This window comes from Azolla caroliniana, unplaced genomic scaffold (assembly GCF_043228905.1).
Source record: "Azolla caroliniana isolate FFs.n. ecotype wild unplaced genomic scaffold, voAzoCaro1.0.p SCAF_148, whole genome shotgun sequence".
NCBI classification, from domain to species: Eukaryota; Viridiplantae; Streptophyta; class Polypodiopsida; order Salviniales; family Salviniaceae; genus Azolla; species Azolla caroliniana.
The window spans coordinates 25,458-52,686 of NW_028230583.1; the positions used below are offsets into that span (position 1 = coordinate 25,458).

Here is a 27,229-nt window from a genome sequence, read left to right on the forward strand (position 1 = left end):
AAAAAAACACCTTGACCCTCTCGGGGAGGGAAGAGTTCCATATCATGCTCCTGGTTTTATCTACAAAGACCAAATCAACAACTACGTGGGTCCATTTGTTGGCACACTTCTCACGATGCAAGCATAAATGCCTACCCAAGCGAGTTGAGAAGTCAAAGAAACCATGTGATTTACCTTGTTTGTCCCTCCACACATATTCTGCAGGATCCCATTCTAAACACTCAAGTAGCTTGCCTCCTCAACCTCAGCGACTGATGGATTCACCTTCCATTTCTTACCGTGTCGTGCCACAATTCTAATCAGGGACCAACGAGCACCTGCAACTATAGATCCCAACTGGATGATCTTCCCATTCTGTCCTATACCCTTGGCATTGATAACTTTTCCGGCATCATCACATTGTCCAAACCATTCACCCTCGTCCCCATTACTAATAGGAATAGAGTAAACAACTTTATCGACTAGATCAAGCATCTTCCTACCATTTCTGAACTTTCTCGCATCTTCATATAATTTATCCCGATTACTAGGGGACAACTACATCCAATTTGCCATTGACTGAATGCCAATACCATGCAATATAGCTCACGACATACCCTTGTGTTGGCCAAGCATCTTCCCCTCGGTCGACTTTAAGGTCTCGTTCCACAATAGGGGTTGGTGCATCCATTCAACATTAGTACTTGGACCTATACGCCTAAGATGCCCACGGAGCATATCCCACGCCTTCATCACTGACATACATGTGCAATCAACCAATCGATTAGATTTCCTAAGCTTTAAGTTCATACAAAAGAGCCATGATTTATGTGGCTTCCAATGTCCACCAAGTCGTGGACTCCAAAGGATGCTCCTATTAAAAATCAATGTTTTCCATAACTCATTTCCGGGCAGCAAGCTCCTTACCAATATCTTACATAGCAATGATTGACTTTGTACTCCAGGGTCTATCAATCCTAGACCCCCCTTACTTTTGGGAAGAATCAACGTAGACCATGATACTTTAGCTGCCGCGTTGTCTTTCCTATTCCCAACCCATAGAAAGCCCCTAATACACGCTTTAACAATACAAATAACATGCTTGTCAAACATCCACACTAAGACCGCATGCCACATAGTAGACAAGAGTACATGGTTAGCTACTATGATCCTGCCAACTAATGATAAATTCATCCCTGACCAGATACGGATTTTGTTGCAAATTTTACTTTGAATTTGTTGCAACTGAATTCTTTTGTCAATATCTACACCAATCCACATTCCCAGATATCTAATGCCTTCTCCTTTTGCAATCCATCTAAAATCAGCATTTGGTTTCCATATCGGCTCAGCCTCCAAGCTAATCCAAAAACCCTTGGACTTATTCCAATTGATGGTGGCTCCCGATGCTTTATTATACTTATTAATCATATAAACATGATGATGTAGTGGTAAAGCTTGCTCAATTACAAAGACTACATGTTGAAGTCGCAAAGCATGGGATTGGATGTTTTTTGTTATAAAATTTCCAATTACACTTTGATCCCATAATTATATTGTTTTACAAATCACTTTCCATTCAACAATAGACAATGGGTATGATGTTATGTTTACCTACAAATTAACTTCATACTTTTAGGTAGAGGTCATGCCTATGGTCAAATTCTTGCAAAAACATGGTTTTGGAAATCACATTCCACTAAACAATATCATTGCCTTAGGCCCATCCTTTCAATAAGAATGAAGCCTTGTAATATTGTACCATGGATAGTTTGATGGGTCTATTGTCTTGCTTTGTGTGGACAAATGACCATTTTCACATAGGGTAGACAAAGAACCTACATATGAATTGTAGATTCATATTGTGTGCATAGACAAAAGTCTTGGATGTGGCATGTCCACTGCTTGCGAAAATATGTTCAACAAGAGATGAGAGTTTTGTTTGCAAAAATGGTTCATTTATTCAATGAGCAAGTCATTACCCATTCAATTACCAAATGAAAATGGGTGTTGTCTACTTGTGTAGGTTTCCGTGATATGTCGTTGACGTGGGTAGTATGATTGCTACTAAGTAGAGGCGTTTGTTCAATTTTTAAGTACAACCTAAAAGAGGTTGGCTAATGCTCGAGGGTTGATTAACATCACAACACATTATCTACATTTACCACACATGATGTAACTTTGTACGCAAAATGAAGTAATTATAGAGCACAATGTACTATGAGATGGGGATGATGTAATGAACAATACTTACCAAGGGACAAGGGATACCATTGCAAAGTCGCACCATTGAACATATTTGCAAAGGACACAAATGATAATGGGGAGATGAGAAAGCATAGACGAGAAGTATGCAATTAGGCTCGAATTTGTTTTTTGCAAACAAAGATGTTTAGACATAGGTTATCTAGATTACAATAAGGAAGCACAATTGAGTATTTGGTTCTACTTCTCGCTTAACCGATTCAATATTTTATTTGTTGGACATTTGTATATGAGGTCCTTTTATAATATAAGGATCTCAATATCCCATGAGTAGTATTGGGACAGAGCATTTATTTTCAATAATGGTTGACTAATTTCAAAGTTGCTTGTGGTTGTTGATGTCTCTTGTTCAATAACTAGGATTTGATCGAGTCTATTAAACCTATATATGTAGCATTGGTAGTGGTCACAAGTCAATGGTCGTCGACAATCAATACTTAGCAATTGTGGTTGTGATATGTGTTGATTAGACTTCATTATGAAATGAAGTGTTTGGCGCCTTATTCGTGAGTAGGTGCACTTAGGACATATACGTTAATGATACAAGATGAAGATTTGACATAGAGCTAATGAAAATAAAATGTGATTAAGAGTAATTATTACACTAACATGAGAATGCTTAGAGTTTACATAAGCTAGCACACCTTTGCTATGACAATACAAGAGGTGCACGACTCTACTTTGATGATGATGCAAATTAAGAGGGTCATTAGTCAATGAATCCCAACGACTAAGAAATGAGATAAGGTAGCATCCTCTTTTGTTTGCCCCCCTCTTTTATGGGGGATTTAGGAAGGGACAAACGCCTTCATGCATATGTTCATTAAAGCTCGTTGGCTGTGGTGAGTTCATGTTTTCATAACCTTTACTAACTAGGAGATACTTAACGTTAATAATAACATTGTAATTTGATCCTCAACTCCTTAGTTATATAGGAGGCCAACCATATATCTACATTACATATTATAGTGTTACAACCCATTGGATGATCAACATCGTATTCGTCATCAAATCATTGACTCTCTTTTAATGTGATGTTGGAACTATTTCGACTAACAATCGGCAACGGTTTGGTTTGAGAGGGTCCAAACCAAACCGTTTAAATTTTTTGAAACCTGAACCGAACCGAACCATGAAACCGAACCGTTAAACAATTTTCAAACCGTTAAACCATTAAACCATTAAACCATTAAACCGTGGTTTTGTGGTTCGGTTTCAGTTTTCAACATAGGTCAAAATTTTAAATTTTAAATTTTTTAAATTTATAATATTTCATTATTTAGAATTTTTAAAAATTTTAAGATGTTCCTAAAATGTGAGAATAAGGTGTACAAATGAAAAGATTGTTTAAAAACATTTTTAAATTTTTTTTAAAAAAAATTTAAAAAAATTAAAAAATAAAAATAAAAACCGTTAAACCATTTAAACCACAGTTTTTGACTATTGAAACCAAACCGAACCGTTTTAAAAAACCTAAACCTAAACCGAACCGTTGAAACCGTTAAGCTGTTAAACCACGGTTTCGCTGTTCGGTTCGGTTCATACCAAACCGTTGCCGATTGTTAATTTCAACTTAAGTTAATCTTGTTCCATTATTTGTGAGAAGTTTCAATCCTTAATATATTCATGTCCCCAGCCAATGGACCAGATAAAGCTTTGCATATGTCTTTCTTTAACGAGTTGTTAGCATTAGTGGAAAGCAATGACATTGTTTTTTGACCTCACCATAACCCTGAAATCTCTCTTATAAGTTCCATGTTTGGAAACGGATGGTGGTGTCTACATTGTGGTTTACATACATGTCTTGCTTTCACCAATTGTTAGCCATAACGTATGACAATGATAATTAACCTTTTGAGTTACGGAAAGCGATCAAAAGACAAAATACCAGAGAAACAAATTGTATCCTTAACTTGTTGCCGATTTATCCAAGACTACCTCAAGCAAGATAAGCAAGATTTACTACTTCATAAGGCATCAAATTCGTGAGTTCCGAAAAACGTGGGGTGGCAAATGTCCAAAGTAACAAATTGAGGATATTTCGTTGTGTTTTTTTCCCCCTACCTCGTGCATCACTACAATTGACGGGGTAGAAGCAAAATGTAAGATGTAGCCTGGTAGGAATCGGCAACGGCTCGGCTCAAGCTTGAATTGATCTCATCAAACTTAAAACCGTTTCTAAATGGTTTGGCGGTTCGGTTCGGTTCGGTTCGGTACATACATACGTACATACATACATCACCACACAATATGATAATGTAGTACATATATGTATGTATTAGAAGAACCGCTTCATTCCTCAAATGCTCTGTTTCAGCTCGGCTATGGAGTGCCTTCTTTCTCACATGGCTTCTTCTCCTCCTCTGCATCATCCCAGACCCATTTCTCGATTCATCACGTTGTCTCCAAGGAATCTGCCCATTTCTCTATCAGGAAATGTTTCTTTATTACCTCTGAATCGGTTTCTGAGGTATCCGTCTCGCACCAGGAGAAACAGAGTCCTCGTTGTATGCTCAATGCCTCCCGATGATTCATCATCACGTGTACCGAAAATCAGGTAGAAATGTTGTGTATCATACGCATGCGCACATGTTGACAAATTTTCCCTATCCATCGTAGACTCATACGGCGACTGTCTTAAGTTTTGGTTTATTTATCCATTTCATGAGCTAAAAAGCTAATTAATGGTTAAGTTGTTTCTTTTATGCACGTTACTTGTGAGATGGCGATTACAGGAAAGTTAGACTCTCATTTCTATGACTTAAAAGTAACATATGGTTATGGCATCTAAGTAAAGTAATTCATTAGACATTATTAGTAATGCCAGGTTTGGAAAACGTGTGTTAAATTCTCCCTATAATTGTTGTCAGGATGCAAATATGTATCTTGGGTCCATTCTCTCATACAAGTATGTAATCTCTATTTAGAGTTTAGGTTATGTGCATAATCTGAACCATGTAGCTACCATATGGAACATTGCATTCATTTCTTTGGCATCATTGGATTTTGATCTGTTCGGTTCACATCAGTTGATGAGCTGTTTGTTATGTACAATATTACAACTTAACCCGTTAGTCTCAAGAAAAAGCTCTCGATCTGTCAATCCCTATTGAACCATATCGAGTGGTCATTGCTGAACTTGAGAACTTTTATGCCGTGTTAACTTGTGGAAAATGATAGAAGCAGCACAAGATCAACTCAACAAAATACACAGAGAATAAACATATGTTTATTTTAAGCAGATGGTGGAAGTGTCGTTATATGAACAGGGTTGGCACAATGCAAGTTATACATCATGTGCTGTTAAGTGAGCAGGCACAGAACTCAGAAAGTGAATAGAGTGACGAATATTAAAATGCATTGTAAAGTTCCCTTCTTCATCATTTCTCAAGGGACCTGAAACAACCAATTTCTCTGTTCTGAAATGGTGGGCAGCTAAATGTTTATGTAGGATTTCCCACCACACTTGCGATGATGCCACTCATGGAAGTTGTGATGATCATGGTTTAAGAAGCAATTGATAATTGGATTTGGTTTAGCTCCTATGCTGATGCAATATTGGCTTGTGTGTTTGCTATCTTTCTTAGAAATCCACGTATCACATGAGATGGCTCTATTGGAGCTTGTTTGTATGTGGATTCCTGGCACCCTTAAAATGCTGACTTGTGATGGAAAGGACGACTGAAAGTCAGATGCCATTTAAAGTTTCTGATTGCAGCATCACCTTATGTTGTATCCTTTATTGCTGCGCTTCCATTTCCTGATTTTTCAGAATCTTTTCTTGTGGAGAGCTTTTACAATGTCTATATTTATTTTGGTTTATTTTCGGTCTTATCAGCGGCTATTTTGGCCTCTTCAAAAATTAATTTCTTTCTTTCTCCTACTCTGTTTTTCTCTGTTTTCAGAGAAAGAGAGAGAGAGAAAGAGAGAAAGAGAGAGAGAGGATTAAAGACTCAAGAGAGGTAGATAATTGAACTTGTGATATTGTCATCAGCTCTGCAGCGAAGATAAGAAGCGAGGTTATATCGCCATTTAGATCTGTACGGATATTCTTTTATTTGGCATTCATAGCAAGTGCAAGTATAGGTGCTTTGACATCCCTTCCACGTTTGATTGCTGCTATAGGGCATGCTCCAAATGCATCACCTACAACGGAGGTTTTGTCTGGATTAGGAATAGATTTGGTTGCTGTTTTGGTTTTTGCACTTCTGTACCGAGCTGATGTGAAAGCACAAGACTTACAGATAGCAAGGCTATCAAGAGAAGAAACTTTAGCTGGTCTTAAAATTGAATTGAGCAACAAGAAAGTATTGGCACTAGAACAAACAAGAGGTGTAGCTCGTCTTGCTATCGTTGCTGGAACTTCTTCTCACATTGAAGAAGCATGCCGACGAAGTCAACCATATTTTTTACCTCTTCTTGAAAGAGGAGTTGTGGTGGTTTATTTTGCCACAGATGGACAAGTGCCCAATTTAGAATTCTCAGCTGATGTTCCTTTGAGACCGCAAGAACAAAATGAAAATAAAGAAGAGAATTTGGACTCTGTAAACAAAGAAGAAGTTCGTGTTGAAAAGCTCTGGAGAGGAAGGCCTATCTACACATCTGAATGGTTCAGGCAAGCTCTCATTTTCTTCCTACTTTTTGTACAAGTTCTTAATCCTTACGCTTCATATAAGCTCTTGTTTTTTTCCTTAATTGGTGCAAGCTCTTTACTTTTTTTAATTGTCGCAAACATTTGTGCACATTCTGTTTTTTCACCGTAATTGTTGCAACGAGATCTATATTTCTTATTTGTTGTAAAATCTTTTCATACATTTATTTTTGGCTTAATTGCTTCAATAGAGCTCTTTTTTCCATATATTTTTGCAAACTTTTCATGCAGACATTTTTCCCTAATTGTCTCTAGCTTTTATGGATGTTTTCTTGTTTTTTTTCTTAATTCTTGCAAGTGTTTTTAACATTATTTAGTGCTAACTTTTCATGTAAATGTTTTTCTTCCTCAAAGTTTGCAATCTTTCAATTGTTCAGAGTACTTGATTAACGTAGGAGTTAACAATGGTTGGCAGGTGGTTAAATGACCAAAAGAAGATTGCGAATGTGCCAGATGATTCTCCTGTGTAAGTAACAACTCTACTTAGTCTCTTTTGAAGTATAAAATGGAGATGGTGTCTACCAAATCCACCATCACTACTAGCTAATTTCTGCTTACCAGATAACTAACTCTAGTCAGGTTATTGGCGCATTCTCCTGAAAATGAACCTATTTTTCTCTCTTAATGTGTGGATTGATTGCCACAAATGGGCAGTCTCTGCCTTGTGAAAATGAACCACTTTTCTCTCTTTTAATGGGGCTACCAAGTGATGGCAATATTCTCTTTTGTGAATATGCATCATTCTTTCTCTCTTAATGGAGGTTTCTTGTAAAAAAGTACATTTGTTTTTTGTTCATATTTCAGTTGTGCAAATTGGTAGCCTCTATTTGTTTTGTGATAATGAACTATTTCTTTCTCTCAATTGGCGTTCAAACTGAGTTAAACTTCCTAATTGTCTTAGAGTGAAAGTGCAGTAACCACTAGGGACACATCGAAGCATTGTGATTGATTATATGACCTATAAGAGCGTTCCTTTACAGATATCTATCGCTTCGCTTGGATGGGCGGGTTCGAGGCAGTGGGAAAGGATTTCCACCTTGGGGTGCACTTGTGGCACAATTACCTCCCTTAAAAGGTATATGGAAAGGTGTATTAGATGGCATGGATGGCAGAGTTTGAACTAACACATTTTGGGTAGAGATGAGTCCCATATGTATGATGTTCCTTCAATCATTGCAAACGAGAAAACAATCTAATGGATAAAAGAGCTGACATATTTCATCGACGATATTGAATGTGAAGTATTTGCCAATTCATAAAGAGGCTTCCATTCATCATTATAAGGTTTGATTATCTCCTTTTGGAAGCTCTTTCATTGACGTATGTGGTAATGATTGGAAATAGGTTATATGTATACATCTGAGTATCAGATTGTTATATGCCTATTATCTGACCATATGACACCTTGCCTTGTAATTTTGAGTGTAAAGTATTTGTAAATCAATAGATACCTCATTTAATTGTAATAAAAACTTATATTCACTGAAAGTGGTATTGATTGGAAACAGATAATGTATATCCAAATATTGGATTATTATATACCTGTAGTCTTAACATATGATGCCTTGCCATGTAATTTCGAGAGTGAAGTCTTTGTAAATGGATACCATTTAAATGTAATAAATATTTATCTGTCTTTCCTCCACATCCGTGCAAACATACAACTCTCATATGTCATTGGAAAGTGAATCCAATTTCAACTTATCAAATATATGCCAGATTTTGAAGAAACACATTGTTTTTTTAAGAAATGTTATTGTTATGTTATGTTTCTTGTCTCCCTCCGGTAAGTAAACAGCGCATCCATGTTGTTTTTCTTAATGTAGGACTATGTACTAATACAAATTGAAAGATGTTCACATTGTCGTGGTGCACTGATAAAATTCTTAGAGATTGGTGAAGCTGCACAACAGAACAGAATGCTTATAATTCCAAATGATCTGATCGATGCCTTTCAATCCATCATCTGAGTATTGATTTTTGATCCTTTGTTTGGCATTAAACAATTGGACAAGCTTTACAACATTCATAGTACTGGGAAATGCCCCTTATGATTTGAGAGAGTTCGTCAGTAAAAAAGAGTGTCTTACCATTGCTTATTGATCCTTTATCATAAATGATCACCATCAGATGATGCATGTATGATCCTTTAATGTGCTAGCCACATCTTTGATTCACTTTGGTAGTTGTACAGAAAAGGCCATATTCTCTTATTAGTGCGTGCGTAAATAGATTATGCATTGAATTAGTGTGGAGAGGTTGGTTGGCCATATTCTCTGTCTGCATTTGCTTAAATAATTTTGTTAACTATATCTAAAAGATAAATTACAAGGGTGGCTTTTGATACAAAAAACTAAAATCTTGCAAAATACACCAAATACTTAGCATATCGATTAGAATACATAGTTTAAATGCCTTCAGAAAGTCTAATGTTAAAAAGTAACAATAATACGGGAGATTGATTAGTATGACTTATCTAGAGACGCATAATAGGGCTTTTTTGTAAGTTATTCAGAATTCTGGGCACAAGTGTCGTAGTACTTGGATTTGCTCATAAGGTTTGATGCTTTTGTTAATAGACATGATTTACCTAGATTCATATAATGTAAATGTTTGATTATCCAGCATATATTTCTGCACACTTATGTTGTCCTTTAATAATGTGTCAATGGTTTGGATTGCCCTAATTAATATCACAATAGTATATGTTGTAATTTCAAATACATATTGTTGCTCTTGACCGAGATTCATCATGGTCATTGCTGGATATCTATAGCCTTCTTACTCATAATAACATTATAATGCGCGGATTGAAATTAGTAATTAAATATCAAACCCTAAAAACTTGAGCTTCCACCACTAGCCATCATCATTACTAGTATAATCAGGTGGGAAATTCTTCTGCTGGCTGCAACATTGCATAACCTTCACTAGTTAATTCTGAACCTAAGGTAAAAAAAAAAAACAGCCTCATAGGAAATCAGTGGAGACCAATTTGTTTAATGGGAAGAGTCTATCAGATTTATTCTCAAACATGATTGGTAATAGGTTACATAAGCTTTTTGCCCATGATTGTGCATAAAAAAATCAAATGGTTTCATTGCAGGAAGGCATATTAATTTAACTATACAAATTTCAATGGATTATGTTACAGATAGTTCTTGAGAAAGATTATGATAATGTGGATCAATGTTTTATATGAGATTTGGTGCATGTATGTGTGTTCCCATTGATATATATCTATTGGGAGAGGATTTTGTTTCACATGTTATGCATAATGGTCTAATCATGCTGGCAATTCTTATTCATAAATCTGTTGACAATACATTCACATACCTACAAATTCTTCTTCATAAATTTGTTTTACTAAAGTGTTTGGACTCATTTTATCATCAAGAAATGATCCGTCATGTTATTTATGCATTAACGTACACGATCACATTATGTTTCTAGGGGCAAATCCAGATAATGTTAGGAAAGCTATGGAAGCGCGGCATCTACTATACTGTCGCTTTAGGGTTCAAAATAAATACGAGGAAATCAATCATTTTTTCATGCACCCAAAAGAACTTTAGTGGAGATTGGATGGTCAATTATTAATGTAGGGTCACACGACTTGGATGTTTCCATTGTCCATTTGAGAAATTCCTTAATCTCCTTCAATTGCCTTAATGATCTTTAGGAACCCCCCCTACTATGTTAACATTTTTCATGTTCAAAGACTTCTTTGCTAGTCCAGACAGATATCACATTTTGCCTTTCTATCCACATTGTCTGGAGAAGGAATCCACGTCTTTTAGTGAACAATGGGCTTATTTTGTGGTTATCTTGACATCTTATTGGCCAATAAGAAATAAAATAAGTCCATGCTTAGCAACAACATCTTGATTTGTCCCCACCAAATATTTATTTTCCTCACGACACACGAGCTTTGAACATCTTTTACATGTTCATTTGATATATCATTATGTAATTAAAATCTAACTTAGCAGATCCTAAAGAGCATCTCTCTTTCTCATTTTGCTATTTGTGTTTGGGTGTATCCAAAGCTTTGTTTATATTAGTCTTGATCAACCACCAGTTCACTTAGACAAAAAGACCATGATGTTGATTCCTTTGTTTTTCGTAACATGTCTTGTGTCCACTCCATCCAATTAAAATAGTCTTATAAGACATTTAATAACATTGTAGGTGCAAAAATTAAACCGTGATAAATAACTAAAATTGTAGAAAGTGTTTTGATCTATATGGGCATTTTACATGTATGTGTGATGGATGTTGGCTATTTATAGATATGTATCGAATAGTTTCACACTTTCATGGGCTAAAGAGCTCAATTCTTCATAAAAATTGTCTACTTTATGACATATCAAACATTGTAGTTGTAGATATGTGACCATTTATGAATCCAATCACCATCAGAGTTCATTCAACACTTCCACTACATGAGATGCAAGCTTTAATTGCAACATTGGACATGTCACACTTATGATCTTGTGGTACGACTTTTTACCATTGGTAGTTTGTAGCAAATTTCTTTCGATCAAATAAACAAGGCACAATATCGATTTTTTTAAATCAGATGACCTTGTGATTTGATGTGTTTTCGTATCTTAATTTTTTTATAATATAATTACATAAATGACATCCTTCTTGAAATGAATTAATAAGAACTTGCACGATGCAATGTGCACATGCAATTGGAAAATGCATATTTTCGATAATTGTTTCTCTCTTACATCGGTAAACAATGAGAGTTGATAAGTGTAGTATAATTTATAAATGTGTGTGTGTGTGTAAACGCGCATGTGAGTTAGAGTTAAAAAAGTTAAAAACTATACATGCATGTCACATTGAAGTGAAACGTGTATGCACTAAAACCACTTGCTTATTCGGAAACAACCTTCTCCATTTATCATTGAAGGTGTAATTTTTATTATTTATAGGGTATACTTGATGATGGATTGGTATTTTTAAGGTGTAAAGAAGTTATTCTCAAGCGAGTGGCTTTCTCAATCTCATTCTTTATGTTTAGATTTATAGAAAATAAAGACCCCATGAAATAAGGATTTTGTATTATACTTTGGTAACTAGTGTTGGTTCTCCATGTTTTTTGGTGTGTATGCTTGGAATGAACATGTGACTTATTCAATCATGTCGATAACCATAGGTGCATGATGGATCCAAATGGACTATAGAAGTGGACGTGTACAACCATCTCACTAATTCAGTCACTTTACAGATACCATAATTGCAGCATAGTTCTTTCTAAAAGAGTTGTACAATCTATGAGCATGTACAATAAGTTTATCTATAAATGGCATTGTGGTTTCTATGGGCTATACAATCTATGATAATGGACATACACAACCATTTAATTGACAACTCAACTTGTGAACAAAAATAGAGAAAAAGGGAGATTCTTCATATAGTTTTCAAAAAGATGTTGGGAATCATTTACATTTGTTATTGGCTCAAACTACAATGGTAAAACCTTCAACTTCACTCTACTATTAGTGTAGCAACAAAAGTCATAACATTGAGATAACCTAAGTTCAATCCTTGCCATGGGCTAGGCCCGTCTTATGGATCACAATTGCTCTTCATTGGATGCTAAAAATAAATCTACCTATCTATCTTAATTGTGTGTGAACAGATTCTCCGATGATTTTATTAACCAAGTAACTAATGCTTATAAGACAATAGTGTAAGTGTGAAAGATCAACTTATATGCATGATTTAGAGCTTCATGGTTTCCATTAATGGTCATGTTCGCACATTTATATGAAATGCTACATACATTGCCTCTTTTTTGGATTATCTCAACCATAGAGTTATGCTTTTATTGATAAACAATTATATTATGCAATCGAACTCAACATCAATAGTCTAAAAGAAAATGTTCAATACCGTGCATAAGCAATGCTTGTATACAAATCCTTTGATCCACGAAAGTGGAGGAGCTCATTAGGTATTGAAGAGACACATTTAACCCGAAATCAAGGAGTATACACATGTGTGATCGTGAATAGTTGGAAGAACTTCTTAATAGAACTCAAGTAATCGTGATTGATAATATAACTTATAAGTGGATATGGTTTACCCATGTCATGCTCATGACCTAAGTAATGTGTCAAAAGAAAAGTTTATTAAATTCATTCTTGGAAAAGACAAAGCTTTTTCTCTCTTTGTTGGTGTATGGAATCCTAGTTTCTCATGCGTTGTGACGTGTCCACTTGTGAAAAAAAAGAACAATCATGTGCATATGGTTCTATTATCAACCACAATGGTTTAACGAAATATTATGTAAGCGAAAAATTAAAGGACATGGAGCCTTACAATAACTAAAATTCTACCAACATGGTTGTGTTTGATAACCAAAATGAAGAGTGGACGCCCATGTAGTAACACTTTTTGAATAAAAGGCAAACATTAATATGTATTGTTCCCTACTCGTTATATCTCAAGATACTTTTTGGCCTTTAATGGGTAAGTTTTTGCGTGAAATGCTCCAACTTTTTCATTTTAAATACAACGTTTTTCCAGTTTCGATGATGAGAATCCTCGTGCAAGTAAAACCGGATCTTTAACTAAGAGGCTTCATATTGGATGAGTGAAATTCAATGAAAATTAAGCTTGTATGTTTTGAAAAGGGTGCATGATATCGAGGCCAATGTACAAAGTCGTGGTTAACAACCGAATATGGTTAAGTAGTAAGTGTGAATCTTACATTGCTTCATTTCAGCACATGTCTCTTGTTTTGATCTATTGCAACAATCTTGCTTTTCAACATTGTCATTTCACCCACATTGCAAACAACCAATGGCATTTTGCCACCTCAACACCATGCCCCTTCCAAAATTTCCATACTTATCATAAGCATTGGATGGATATATTGTCGATTCGGTAATAAGAAAGTGGGCAAAAGTTTTCTAATTGTGAATGATTGGACCAAACAAATGTGCAAGCACGCACATATGACAAATTTGTGCCAACTAACAACCCATTAAGCTTGTAATGCAATATACTATTGACATTCAAAGACATGACAACACGATTTCCAAATTTGGTCTTTAAATCTACTTATCGTTTATGAATCATACCTAAGGGTGCAACAGAGTTGAGGTTGTCCCATACACCGGAGCTACGAAACTCTAGTGAAATGGACAAAGACATGCAATGTGATGGAGTCAGGAAAACTAGGAAACAAACAAGTTTTGTTTTTTGGGGGTGAGGCCCGAGGGTATAGCTCATGGTAGATAGATGTATTGAAGGAGCATGTTTATTTATATATTGATAAAGTGAACCTTATTTCATTGAAGGGAGAGGTTGCAAGAGTAGTGAAGTTTTAATTGTTCGTCGTGAGGAGGCAAACACATGACAAGAGAGGTCCCACAACCCACTAGGAGATCAGAAGGTCAAAAAGACACATCAATGTGTGGGGCATATCTCTGGGTCTAACTTTTGGTTTCTTTCTCGCATCTTTTTAAGTACATAAAAATGTATGGCAAAGTCACTTTCTATATATCACTCCACAAATATTCAATACTCTTGTTTGGGGCCTCACAATCTCCTTGTAACTTAAGTCTCTATCCCACTCTCTCTATCTCTTTTGGAGGGGGGGCAGGGTAATGTTAATGGAAGCGAGGAAAAACAAGTCAGAGTACATAGAGCTAGATCTTCTAAGATCGACTAAGCCGCGTCCAAGTCCAACTTATGTCGGAATGGATGTCAGGGGGGTTTCGAGTCCAATTCATGCTAAGGTGGCGAACCCGAGCGCTTCTAGTGGCTTGAGTCTTGTGGCCGATGCCCATGTGGACACAACGAGTGTTATTGTTGTTTCCGGTGACCCATGTCCAGCCGATGATTTTGAGGCGGGCCAAGGGCTTCCGAAGCACCCGAGGTGTCCACGTCCAACTGACACTCGAATGGATCTCGAGAATTCGAAGAGATCAAGAAGTCCGAAGAAATCAGGAGGGGGTAAAGGTAAACACATGGAGTTTGAGTTTGTGAAGCCCCATGGGTCAACAAGCTTCATGGCCAAGAGGCACCATGTGATGATTATGGGAGAGCCATCACTAGGACAAAGAGGAGGAGAAGGAGAGGAAGGTATGGAGATACAAGCTTCTGCAGATAAGCTCTTCTTTAAGGGCCAGCTCCTTCCTTTAGAGCAAGACCCAAGGTTACATGTAGTGCAAACTTTATCAAAAGGAGAGAACTATGAAGAAGAAGAAGAAGAGGAAGAGGAAGAAGAGTTGGTTCATCATTCTTGTAGCATTGATGATGGTGTGAAGTCAAGGTCTTGTACCGAAGTGTCTCGCGCAGATTTGAGCTTCCGATCTCAGCAAAGTAGTAGTTATTGGGGATGCAATTCTGAAGAGAAAGACTCTAGTAACTCTTCTTCGAGATGCTCCAATGGCAGCTCACAAGACTCATTGCCTCACAAAACCATCTCTTCTCATCCTCAATCTACTATGCATAGCATCAACCAAAGACCCAATTCTTCATCCAAGGCATGGAATTGGAAAACCTTGCTGGGTAAGCTATGGAGTGAACCTTCTCATAAACAAAGGGTGCCCAAAAGCTCGGACTTGTCGCCCGAGAAACGGACGTCTCGACAAGGTCTCGAGGAGGAGGGTTCAAATCGCACGAATCACTTCATTGGGTTCGGATTTTCTAGGGGAGATAGGGATGAGAAGACGCGGAAACAACTCGACAATCTCCTAAAGATTGGGATTAATGCTAAGGAGAGTTGGCATAGGTGTGTTGCCAAAATGAAGAGGCCCATACTAGTGTATAGGAACAAGAAGAAGAAGAATTCCTTCTTGAGTGTGCATTTTGGGAGGGAGGAGAGCTATAGCCATGGGTCTTTTAATATGACGAAAAGCTTAAGTAACACTCCTCTTACAAAGTCGCCTATGAGAGACTATGATTCCATCTACGGCATCGGCCCTAGCTCATCCTCTAAATATATCCATCTTGGATGTACATCGAGTTGCCCTGGGTCGCTCATATCGTCACCCCATCACAGTGGGGTCCTGGGTTCAAGCTCTTTCAACAACAAATTAACTCATTCACCCTCTTCTCTTCGTGACCTCCACCTCGCCATTCAAGGAGCCATTGATCATTGCAAGCAATCCCAATATGTCACACATTAGGTTGAAAAATGTCCTAGCCTAATTGAAGTAAACATGTGAAGTCTTTCGAACCATAATCAATCATGTAAGGTGTCATATTGTTTCAACATTTCTTTCTTATCATGGTATATACACACACACACACCCTAGTTCAGAATCTTGTTTTACTCAAAAGTATTATACCCATCACGATATATACCCTACCTACATTAATCTTCTTGGTTACTACAAGAAGTCATAACCGAGGGACGATTCACTTTGATCCAATATATCTCTACATGTTAAATGTATTGTGTACTAGTAGCCTCCTCCTCATGGCCCCTTGTTATAACCATGTAACTTTTGCTTGCCTTGTAAGTTCTAAGTTTTTCACATGTTTTCTTTTCTTAGGAATTAATGTCACCAAGGACATGCAATCGACACTTATGGAAATCCATGGGTCACACATTTAGATTTTATGCTTCAATAATATCATACCTTGCCATGCCATAATACCATTTACGCGTTCATGATGTGTAGTAGTCAACATTTTTATAATCGTGACCTTCGACAATGAAAGTGCCAACAAAAGTACAAAAATAGAATTCTTGCTTGACCATGAGTTGAGAGTCTTTAAGTTTTAAGTGATTTCACTATTCCATTGTCAATAAGCGACAAGATCAAAATATATGGGTTTATGGCTTCCACAACTTTAAACTGAAACATAGTATTTTCCGTGCAATATAGTTAGGATGGGATTTTATTGTGATAGCAAAAACTCTAAAATAAACATCAAGTTTTGTTTATTTCCCTATATGCCCTTAGTCAACCCCTCTCAAGCAATTATATGAGGCACTCTTGAGCAACAATATAGTTTGTTCATCCCTTGTTTGTCAATTTGTGCTATCTAGGCAAATTTACAATCAATTCATCCTCCCCTATCTTTTGAGATTAAGCAAGGGTATTTATAGAAAATTCAATGGAGAGGCCATTTAATTGTTCAATGCGTTCATTCGGTGGACTCTAGAGTGACTCACAATATGGTCTAATCTTATGATAAGAAACAATTTTATAATACAATGGGGCTCCCTTCTTATTCTTCTTGCATTGAGTGGGTTATTATTTGTGGGAACAATTTGTTGGGTCTCATAGGCCATTATGGTCTTACAAAGATGGTAAAATATCTTCATTTTGTCCTTCGTCCCTTTCTTTCTTACAAGTATTGGCAAACAAGGGTCGCTATGATGTCAAAATTTATGGGATGATGCTAATCCCAATTCTTCAAAACCTCGGGTTACCCTATTTCTCAAAATATGTAGTGTAGTATCTCTCAATTGTGATGCTTCTACAATCTGCCTTGTTATGGGCCCCTTTATCCGTAAATGTTTCTTGCTCTTGTTATGCCATTGGAGCATTACAATATAAAGAAATATGGAAATACGACACCAATCATTGTGAAACCCTCTCAATACCAATGCATACTTTAAGAAAGAGGAAACAAAGGAATGAATCATATCAGCGCGAGGAATGATCAGTAAGCAAATCCCATTTTTTCAGTACTAGGTAAAAATGGGTAGAGAATTGGTAAGGAGAGGTGTGGCTGTTATGCTAGCAACTTGCAAATTTTGGAGATATGATAATGTACAAAACTCTTGGTTGGATGCTTATTGGAAATGGCTATGCACCATGCAAATTTCTAAAAGTTGTATTGTTTAGATAATTGTTGGTACATTATGGCATTCCAGAGGGGGCATTGCCATGATTTAAAATGTGATAGTTGTGGTTTTCCCATTGAAACAGTTCACCATGTTTTATGGGTATGTCCTATTGCTAGAGCAATTTGGAAAAGAATGTTGAGAAATTTGTATCCTATTTATGGTAAACATGTGTATACATCGGGTTTTGTGAGATGGGGAAGGGTGGCTGAAGAAATACAGAATTATGAAAAGGAGTATGTTGATTTTCTTCTCCTCTCTGATGGAAGACATGCATTGGAGGTCTCTTATACTACAACAATCCGTAGTTTGGAAGAGGACAAGGTTTGGTCAATGATATCTTCTTTAGTAGTTTGGGTATTGTAAATGTGTATTTCAGAAAGTCAAACAAAATGCGGTTCAGTTAGTCAAGGAGATATGGTGTGTTTTGTAAGCAACAACATTTTTGAGAAATTTGGAAAAAGACAGAGGTCTTCACCTCTCTTGGGGAGAGAATAAAGTGGAGATATGCTCCATCAAGTTCGCTTTTTCTTCCCCCCTGTCTTGGAAGGACCCTACATGAGGGCTTTTGTTACTCGACATGTTGGTTGATGTGGGTATGAGGGTTGTTTTAGCCTTTGGACATCTTTCCATTAATACCAAGGTGAATCTTTATTAAAAAAAAACCTCAAATATTTTACTCTTAGACATGAGGTGCTATTGTAATGCAATGCAATTGATATCATGATACGTATGGAGTTAAATAGTAGTTTTACCCCAACTTTCATAATTGAGCTCCCCATTAGGAAATAACTAGGATGAAGCCTTACCATTTATTGGTTGATCATGAAGAAGGGGATGGATGCAAAGAATAGTATAGAAGGTTCACACTTTTAAGAGTTTTGAGGGACATGATCTCTATCCAATGAAGTCAAAAGTAAAAGGATACCACATGCATGGAAAACAAGTAATTTCAATGTTGAAGCATGTGTTAATTATATAAGTGAATAGAAGATAAACAACTCCATGTGATGCCCCATGGTGGATTAGAAGTGGAAGTGTAGTTTCATGTTATGCATACTAGATCGAGAAAGATAATTGTGGAAACAACCACAAGATTTAACAAAGCACTCAACGAACGGAGTAAAGGGTATGAGTGAATGGAGAAAAACACCAAAATGTCAAGTTTTGCAATACATAGTTTAAAGTGAGCCCTAAAAGAAAGTATAGCTCAACCAATGAAAGTAACCATTGGAATAGTTAAGTCACAGGTTCGATGCTCATGGAAACCCTTAGGTTACAAAGTAAAAAGATATGCTACAATGACCAAGGTGACATACCATTGATCATAGACTTGCCATGCTAAATCTCAAGGATATCCTCCCAACACCTTTCTTTTTATTTTCTCATCTTATTAAAAAGGTTCAAAGATTGGAAATGTAATCTCGATTCAATTCCTCCCTATGTTCCTTAATTGGACCGAGGCCCCTCTAAATTGCCCCTAGGTCCAAGGGAAGCCCAAATTGTCCATACTTCCCTTTTCAAACTTAGGGCGATCCTAAATAAACTCTAGTTCTAGGCTTCAAGAGCTTTGTTACACAAGAAACACAAGAAGTGTATATCTCTATTAAGTTGGGCATCAAAATGATAACAACGTACAATAGCAATGATAGCTCATGTGCTCCTAAAAGATTAGTGAATGAATCACCTTCCAATAAATTCTAAGGTTTCACTCTACAAAATTGTTGTTAATTTTAAGGACCATTAACCCACCCATAGTGGTCAATGCAACCTTTTCTAATTGATTGCATGTGTGAGGGTAGTTGAAACCAAACATGAGGAGCCTGCATAACTTGAGGCACCCTTAGTTCATGGCCATGGGGTTACACACATCTTACAACGAATGGACTGATACGAAATGTTCTTTTCCATGAAGTTATAAATATTTCATGCTTATAGGATTACTTGTGTTTACTCAACTTTTGATCACGGAGAGAGCGAGAAAATGATACTTGTGAGGACATTAGAAGGTAAGTTATTGAGAAAGAGGGTGACAATGGGGTAAAACTCAACGATTCATAAAAAGCCCCATTCAGATTTTGAGGCTTAAGAAGCAACTCATGTGGTAATGATATATTGGTATGAAGGGGTAATGAATCATGATGCCGTATCATGTCGATATATTTTACAATAGTACATAGTCTTATCATGGATCAAATAATGGTCGCTGATAATGGCTTTAATTTACTTGTTCATGCCCAATGGGGCGTCTAGAGTCCTACTAGTGATCACTAATGTTTGAAATTTTGGCACGCTAATAGATTTACTTGAGATGTGGATATGTACATACATATCCTTGTCATGTTGGGTTCCTTCACAAATTGTGTAGCATGGAGGTTTTTCATCAACATAGTTTATGCAACTAATTACATTATTTGGTATATTGTTTCTATTAGTAACCACATGGTCCAACTAATTACAATGTGAAGTTATGTTCCTAAAAATAGTTCTATCTTTTGGGAATTTTGAAGATACGCTTTTTAGCAATGTGGTCCATGACATGACATGACATGCAAATACTAACATTGTACAAAATTGCCAGCCTTTTTTTCTGTTCAAATTGTCATCTATAATGCATGTGAGCATGCATTTTACACTCTCAAGATAAAGTGGTTATAGAAATTTTCCATATGGATGTCCATATGCTAAAATTTATGCAGTCATTTGTCCTTGTGGTCCTCCCTATGATTGTCGGTTTGGTGATTTACATCACTTACTGTCAAAAGTAATGAAATGGAGAAAATCCAAGTTTGATCCTCAACTTGGCTTTATCTTGACCCCTACATTGCAGTTTGGTACATGCACTCTACCTTGTCCACTATATTGTGTTTTGGGCTCATTGGAAATAAAACACTAACTCTAAATTTCTCCAACTTTTTGATGCATAAATGCCTTCACTTGAGTCTTGATTTGTAATGGAACCACGTCTAAGATTCATATTAGTCATTTCGTTGTGTAAGCATTTAGTGGATTGCATGTTTTGATCCACAATATGTACCTTGTTTGCTATATTGTGGTTTGGGCTCATTGGACATAAAAAAATAACTCTAAATGTCTCCAATTTTTTGATGCATAAATGCCTTCATTTGAGTCTCGATTTGTAATGGAACTACACATAAGATCCATATAAGTCTTTGTATTGTGTAAGCAAGTAGTGGGTTGCATATTTGGATCCACAATATGTGTTATAGACATGACCATAATTTATCCCAAGGTACTGTGTACCGTTGTACTCTACACACGAGGATAAAAGTGTGAGGATTAATCGTGAGTGTAAAGAAGGGGGGATCACTTTAATCCTTGGGATTCGAACAACCCATGGGGGCCAAGGGTGCACTTGCATGGGGGGCCTTAGGTCTAGCTATAAATATGAGCCCTAGCTATCCTCATTAGACACATTATTCAACTACGTCGAGGAAATGAACTTGTAGTGAATAGACTCGATGCTATGGCAGTGGTATGGGACGCCATTCAAGGCTCATGTCCGTCTCAATCCCTTTGCTTGGGAGTGGTTGAGTGGATCAATGTCTTCTTTCACTCTCTTTCTCTTTACTATCTATAATTTATTTCACTGTCTTATGCTTACATTGGAAAATGCCAGCACATATAATGTTGAGATTAATTATCCTTAATTTTGTATAGAATTGACACTACTTGACATTTTAGGTGGGACAACAAAACAATATCTCTTGCTATTTGAGCATGGTGACACAATTTTCAAGTCTACTTGGGGTGCTTGAAAATGTCTAACAAAAAATAATGGAACACTGTACTAATGGGAGAACCAATCATACTTAATTACGTAGCAAGTTATAGATTGGAACTTATGTGGTCTTAAGAAGATAATGCTTTTTTTGAAGTCAAGATTCACCTTGGTATCAATGAAAGATGCCCAATGGCTACAATGAACCCATACAATAAAATATACCCTCCTACCCACATCAATCTACATGTCTAGTAGCAAAAGCCCTCATGTAGGGTCCTTCCAAGACGGGGGGTTGAAAAAACCATCTTGGTGGAGCATATCTCCACTTTATTCTCTCCCCAAAAAAGGCGAAAACCTCCGCCTTTTTCCAAATTTCTCAAAAATGTTGTTGATTACGAAACACAACATCAGACTCATCAGGTATTGCCTCATATTGACCTCTTAGAGTATGCAGGAGCATCAACCATATTCCTTGACTAACTCAACTGCATTTAGTTTGACTTTCTGAAATACATATTTACATATTGCCTTCCATAATACCTGAACTACTAAAGAAGATATCATAGACCAAACCTTGTCCTCTTCCAAACAACGGATTGATGTAGTATAAGAGACCTCCAGTACATGTTTTCCATCGGAGAGGAGAAGAAAATCAACATACCCCTTTTCATAATGATGTATTTCTTCAACCAACCTTCCCCATCTCACAAAACCCACCCCACATATACACATGTTTACCATAAATAGGTTACAAAATTCTCAAGATTCTTTTCCATACTGCTCTAGCAATAGGACATACCCATACAACATGGTGAACTGTTTCAGTGGGAAAACTAGAACTATCACATTTTAAACCAGACTTCACAAGAATGCTATAAGGTACCAACAAGAAGATAATGTTTTTATAGTCTTATTCTTAGAATAAGTGCACCTATAAAAAAGAAGTTACCATAGAGAAGTAATTGACCAATATGCACGACATTCGTTAGAGAATGTGTTGATTAATAATTTGTGTCAATAATATTAAATACAAAAATGTGTATTGTTTCAAGGTGACGTATAGGTTTGTTTCGAAGGCCTCTTAATGACTTCTATGGAGTATGAGATTAATTTTCAAAATCAATAGTGATTTATCTTATTAGTAAAGCAGTTGTGAAGCTACAAACACAACACCAAAAGACTATGGAAAAGAGAACCAAAAACACTTCAAAAAAATCAACACATTATATTGAAGATATGATGTGTGCAATTTGACAAAGGCCGTAACAAAACACAAAATTCTTGGACAAGAGAGATTCATAGCTAATGTGGAACCATTATGTGAAGGCTCCCTTACATACTGAGGGAACAATCTATGTAGTAGTGAATGCATGTGTAGCAATTAGCTAAGAGGATCTTCTACAACATCGTACATGGAACCATCTCTTTCCTAAATGCATATAGGATAATTATGCAAGTGGATAATCTAAAACAATATTCTTGTGTAAATATAAGTGATGACCAGATTTGTATGATCATAAGCATGCCAAAAAAACATTGCATTCTCCTATTACCATTTGTAATAATGGAAAAGTTACCAAAATACCCCTACTTGTTAATAAACTTCCCAAACTACACCCTTCAGAGGATAAAATTGAATTATAACATTACCATTCCAATCACACTATCTTATTCTTTGAATTCCTAAAAGACTCTCTCAAAAGGAAGCCCCCTTGTTCTCTCAATTGTACGGTATCATATAGTTCGATGCATCGAACCATGAGGGTTTTGTACAAGGAGAGTTCGTAATGAAAAGGGAGAGAGACAAGCATGGACAAGAGATAGAGATATTGTATGATTCAAGAAGCACGTGTATATGATAAGTGCACATGAGCTATCTCGATTTAATGCTTAATTAGTTGATTGCTATGATGATTCACTAATTTGATCGATGCCTACATGTTTCCCTTCCCTCTCTTTATATAGTTGTTCACAAACATATGTTGTATGTGAGAGGTCATGAGATGCATGTGATGTATGATCGCCATTTGGTGCACATACGTTACATCTGATGCATGATAGCCATCTTGCTTATATGAGTTCCCATGTATAGAAATAGAATAAGACATAGTAGAGTGATGAGATAGTTACATAGCGTAGCTTATCCTAATGGTTTATACCTTATACTTGATGTATGGCTATAGGTTTAAGCCTCACTAATGTCACTTCATATAATATTTGAAATACTTCACGACAACAGAAACAAAGTTAAGAGGGAGAGGAGTATATTTAGAATTTGAAAACTAAGAGGGATTAGGAAAGTTGAAAAGTAAGTGATAGATAGATATGTTGATTTTATTATCATTATTGGATGTCAAATATGACCTATGGAATCAAAAGTGAAACATTTTTACGTAGTATATGTGGAATTAAGTATTGACTCTCAATACCCAAGAATTTCACAAATGTTGCAATCAAGAGGACACATTATGATTGTGAGAGGAATGTGTGTAAGGAGGACTGGAACTTGATTGCATGGTTAATGTAGTGGATTGTATCAAAGTGTTTACTGTGTCTCCCGAAATTATTAAAAGAAAAATATGTATAGTCAAATGCTCTCCTCACTTGCACCCCAATGCCTTGTCTTACTGAAAAAAGAATGTGAGCTAAGTTGTATTGAAGCTTGGTTTGGTTGATGAAAAATTGGATGACCTTTAGCATGTACCAATCAATTTAGTTTCCTCTTTTGGAGAAGCACATGATTTTGTAGTTAGTTGCAACATATGCAATACTATGTATCAAACATGATCCTCCAAGTCTTTTCCAAGTTGTGATATTAAATGAAATTCCATCTCTTCTAAGCATGTGGCCTATCACTTCCTCAAAGATTTGAGAAATTGTAAGCATATTTCACTTGGTACCTAAGTTCTTTCATATGTCTTTAAATATGTTCACAAGGAATCATATCAAAAGATTTCATGCATTTAAGATGAATACTTAAAGTTATATGATCTTCACCGAACATACTGGTTGATGGCCTCTGACTCTCTTGTAATTTAGAAACCAAGTGATTCATAATCATTTCTTCTATTATTGGTGATGTTGTTACATTGAAATCATCATGTTTAGAGAAGATAGAGAGAGGAGTATTTTGGGAATCGGAAAAGTAAGAAGAAAGAAAGTAGAGGAGACAAAAATCTCAATTTGGTAATATCAAGCTTTTCAAGAGTCATTTATGCGTTTTGGGAACAATTAAAGTTATTTTGGTAAAATTCCCTATAGTTGTACAATGAATGCAAAATTACAGCCAAATTTTAGTGAGGATAAAATGAATAGGAACTATGTGTGAAAAACATTGCGTCTCATGAAATTGGATGGATTTGAAGTATTGCTCAAAAGAAGTTAGTGTAATATGCTTATTCGTAAGGTACAAAGAGAGATAATGGTATACTTATGTGTCAAACCTAGTATGGTCAAACACCTCAAGTTCATATTAAGAGTGAGTGCTAAATAACTTTGGGAAGACGGACTATTGTCTTTAGAGGGGGCAAAATGCATTGGGCCTTGAAGGTGGTGGGGTCAAGGAGAAGAAGTGCAAACTATGTGCAAGATGTAATGGAAGCACATTGTTACTTAAATAAATAAAATGTCATATATATATATATATATATATATATATATATATATATATATAGAGAGAGAGAGAGAGAGAGAGAGAGAGAGAGAGAGAGAGAGAGCACCAAAGTAGTAGAGACAAATGACACACAACATGTGGATGACAATAGCAATAGTAGTACTATTGGTGGTTCCGGTGGTGGCAAATGTGGCAAATGACATCAGTGGCTTGAATGAAACAAAGTTGTTGAAGATGTTTGAGGCATGGATGCACAAATTTGGAAAGGACAAGGTGTATGGTCACAATCCCCTCCTGAAGCTCAATCGATTCAAGACATTTAAGAAGAATGTACAGTATGTGTTGAGACACAACAAGATTTCTTCTTCTTCGTATAAGCTTGGCATCAACAGTTTTGCGGATATCACATTTGATGAGGCCCTCACTAGCCTATTGGTTGGGCACCAAAAGGATGGGTTCAAAACAACCAAACATAACCGTATATTGGCCCACGAGCAACCAACAACATCCCCCCGTCCTTGCACTACCGCCTCACAATTCGATTGGAGGTCACAAAATGTCGTCACTCCAGTTAAAGATCAAGGACAATGTGGTATTTATAATAATCCTTTCTTTCTTTCAAGGTCTTGCATTCTCTATCTATCTCTCTTAAGTTTTAGACTCATGATATAGGAAGTTGTTGGGCATTCGCTGCTGTCGCTGCAATCGAGAGTGCACATGCTATTAAAACGGGTCGCCTACTCCGTCTCTCGGAACAAGAGTTGGTGAGTTGTGAGACAAAATACTCTAATGGTTGTGCAGGTGGATCCAAAGGCGCTGCCATGCAATGGGTCGTTAAGAACAAGGGAATTGACTCACAATTGAGTTATCCCTACTTTAGTGGCATCACAAGAAATCGTGGCACTTGTAACTTCAAAAAAGTATTGTCTTCTCTTGCTCTAGAAGAACAAGTGCTATAAATTTGCCACGACGATTCTAGCATTAAATATCTAAAAACATTTTGTTATTTTGTTTATCTTATAGGCACACACTCACAAGGTGGCAACCATATCTAGAGTGGTCACTGCCCCTATGGCCAATGAAGCTGCTTTGTTATGCATTGTTGCAAAACAACCCGTTACTGTATCTTTGTTTGCAAACAATGACTTCCTTCGGTATTCGAATGGTATTTTTGATGCTAACACAAGTTGTCCCTATCAACTAGGGACATCCAATCATGCTGTGACATTTGTTGGATGGGGACAAACTCTTTCTGGTGTCAAGTATTGGATTGTGAAGAACTCTTGGGGACGCTCTTGGGGCATGGATGGATATGCCTACATTAAGAGAGGTGGAAGCATTCCACATGGAGTTTGTGGAGTCAATAATAACCCTATATATCCTATCATATGACATTTTCTTGACGGATTTGATGACTCTAGGAGCTAGAAAACATACAAATGACTTATAGGTTTAATAGAACAACTTATTTCTCCATTCCAAAAACAACTTGTATATAAATACATTTATCAATTGTCAAATATCTTTCACATGGAAAAGGATTATTCATGGATATGATGCTCCAAACTAATTCATGAAGAAGACACAACGTGCATTGCACAATGTGATGATTTTTCTATGTTCTTGGAATGAAACATAAAAAATCTTCAGCATGTGCTTTTGTGCATGTATATAATATAATCTGACAACAGAGTGAATCCCAAAATATAAAAGTACTGCTAAGAAAATGAACCCTAAAAAATTAATGTTTTATCGCATCATAAGTAAAAACTAAGCATTCATTAAGCCAAATTCGAACAACACCGATAAGAAACAAAAAGTTGTGTGTATGAGTAGACTCTAATGCATTGCCTCTTATTTGCAAACCTGGTGATATTAGTTTGAATTTGAAAGTCTCATCAAAGTGTTTACTAGTACATGATATAAACAAATCATACTAGCACATATGCAACTTTGCGAATAGTTTAATGATAACCAAATGGGTCGGCAACAACAGAACTTCAAGCACAAGAGAGAAAAAAAAGAGAACTAAAAGGGACACGAGATGTTAACGTGGAAAACCCTAAATGGGAAAAACCACGGGAGCCCACAAACCCCAAACAAAATCACTATATCGAGAAGGAGTACAAGAGACTCGTAGGCAAC

At 36.4% G+C, this 27,229-nt stretch overlaps 3 protein-coding genes across 3 annotated transcripts; all 3 read left to right on the forward strand.

The window, feature by feature from the left end:
- The first annotated feature begins 4,550 nt into the window (after positions 1 to 4,550).
- On the forward strand, positions 4,551 to 8,423 carry LOC147849024 (LOW PSII ACCUMULATION-like protein). Its single transcript, XM_087337875.1, has 4 exons — positions 4,551 to 4,801; positions 6,239 to 6,859; positions 7,311 to 7,361; positions 7,876 to 8,423. The coding sequence occupies exons 1-4, from the start codon at positions 4,569 to 4,571 to the stop codon at positions 8,012 to 8,014; spliced, it is 1,044 nt and encodes a 347-aa protein (XP_087194001.1). The 5' UTR covers positions 4,551 to 4,568; the 3' UTR covers positions 8,015 to 8,423.
- A 5,993-nt stretch (positions 8,424 to 14,416) lies between these two features.
- LOC147849025 (uncharacterized) lies at positions 14,417 to 16,322 on the forward strand. The gene has a single exon (XM_087337876.1). It carries the CDS (start codon positions 14,527 to 14,529, stop codon positions 16,051 to 16,053), a length of 1,527 nt encoding a protein of 508 aa, XP_087194002.1. The 5' UTR covers positions 14,417 to 14,526; the 3' UTR covers positions 16,054 to 16,322.
- Positions 16,323 to 25,150: 8,828 nt separating this feature from the next.
- LOC147849026 (ananain-like) lies at positions 25,151 to 26,790 on the forward strand. Its single transcript, XM_087337874.1, has 3 exons — positions 25,151 to 25,676; positions 25,757 to 26,004; positions 26,108 to 26,790. Exons 1-3 carry the CDS (start codon positions 25,208 to 25,210, stop codon positions 26,474 to 26,476), a joined length of 1,086 nt encoding a protein of 361 aa, XP_087194000.1. The 5' UTR covers positions 25,151 to 25,207; the 3' UTR covers positions 26,477 to 26,790.
- The last annotated feature ends 439 nt before the right edge of the window (positions 26,791 to 27,229 follow it).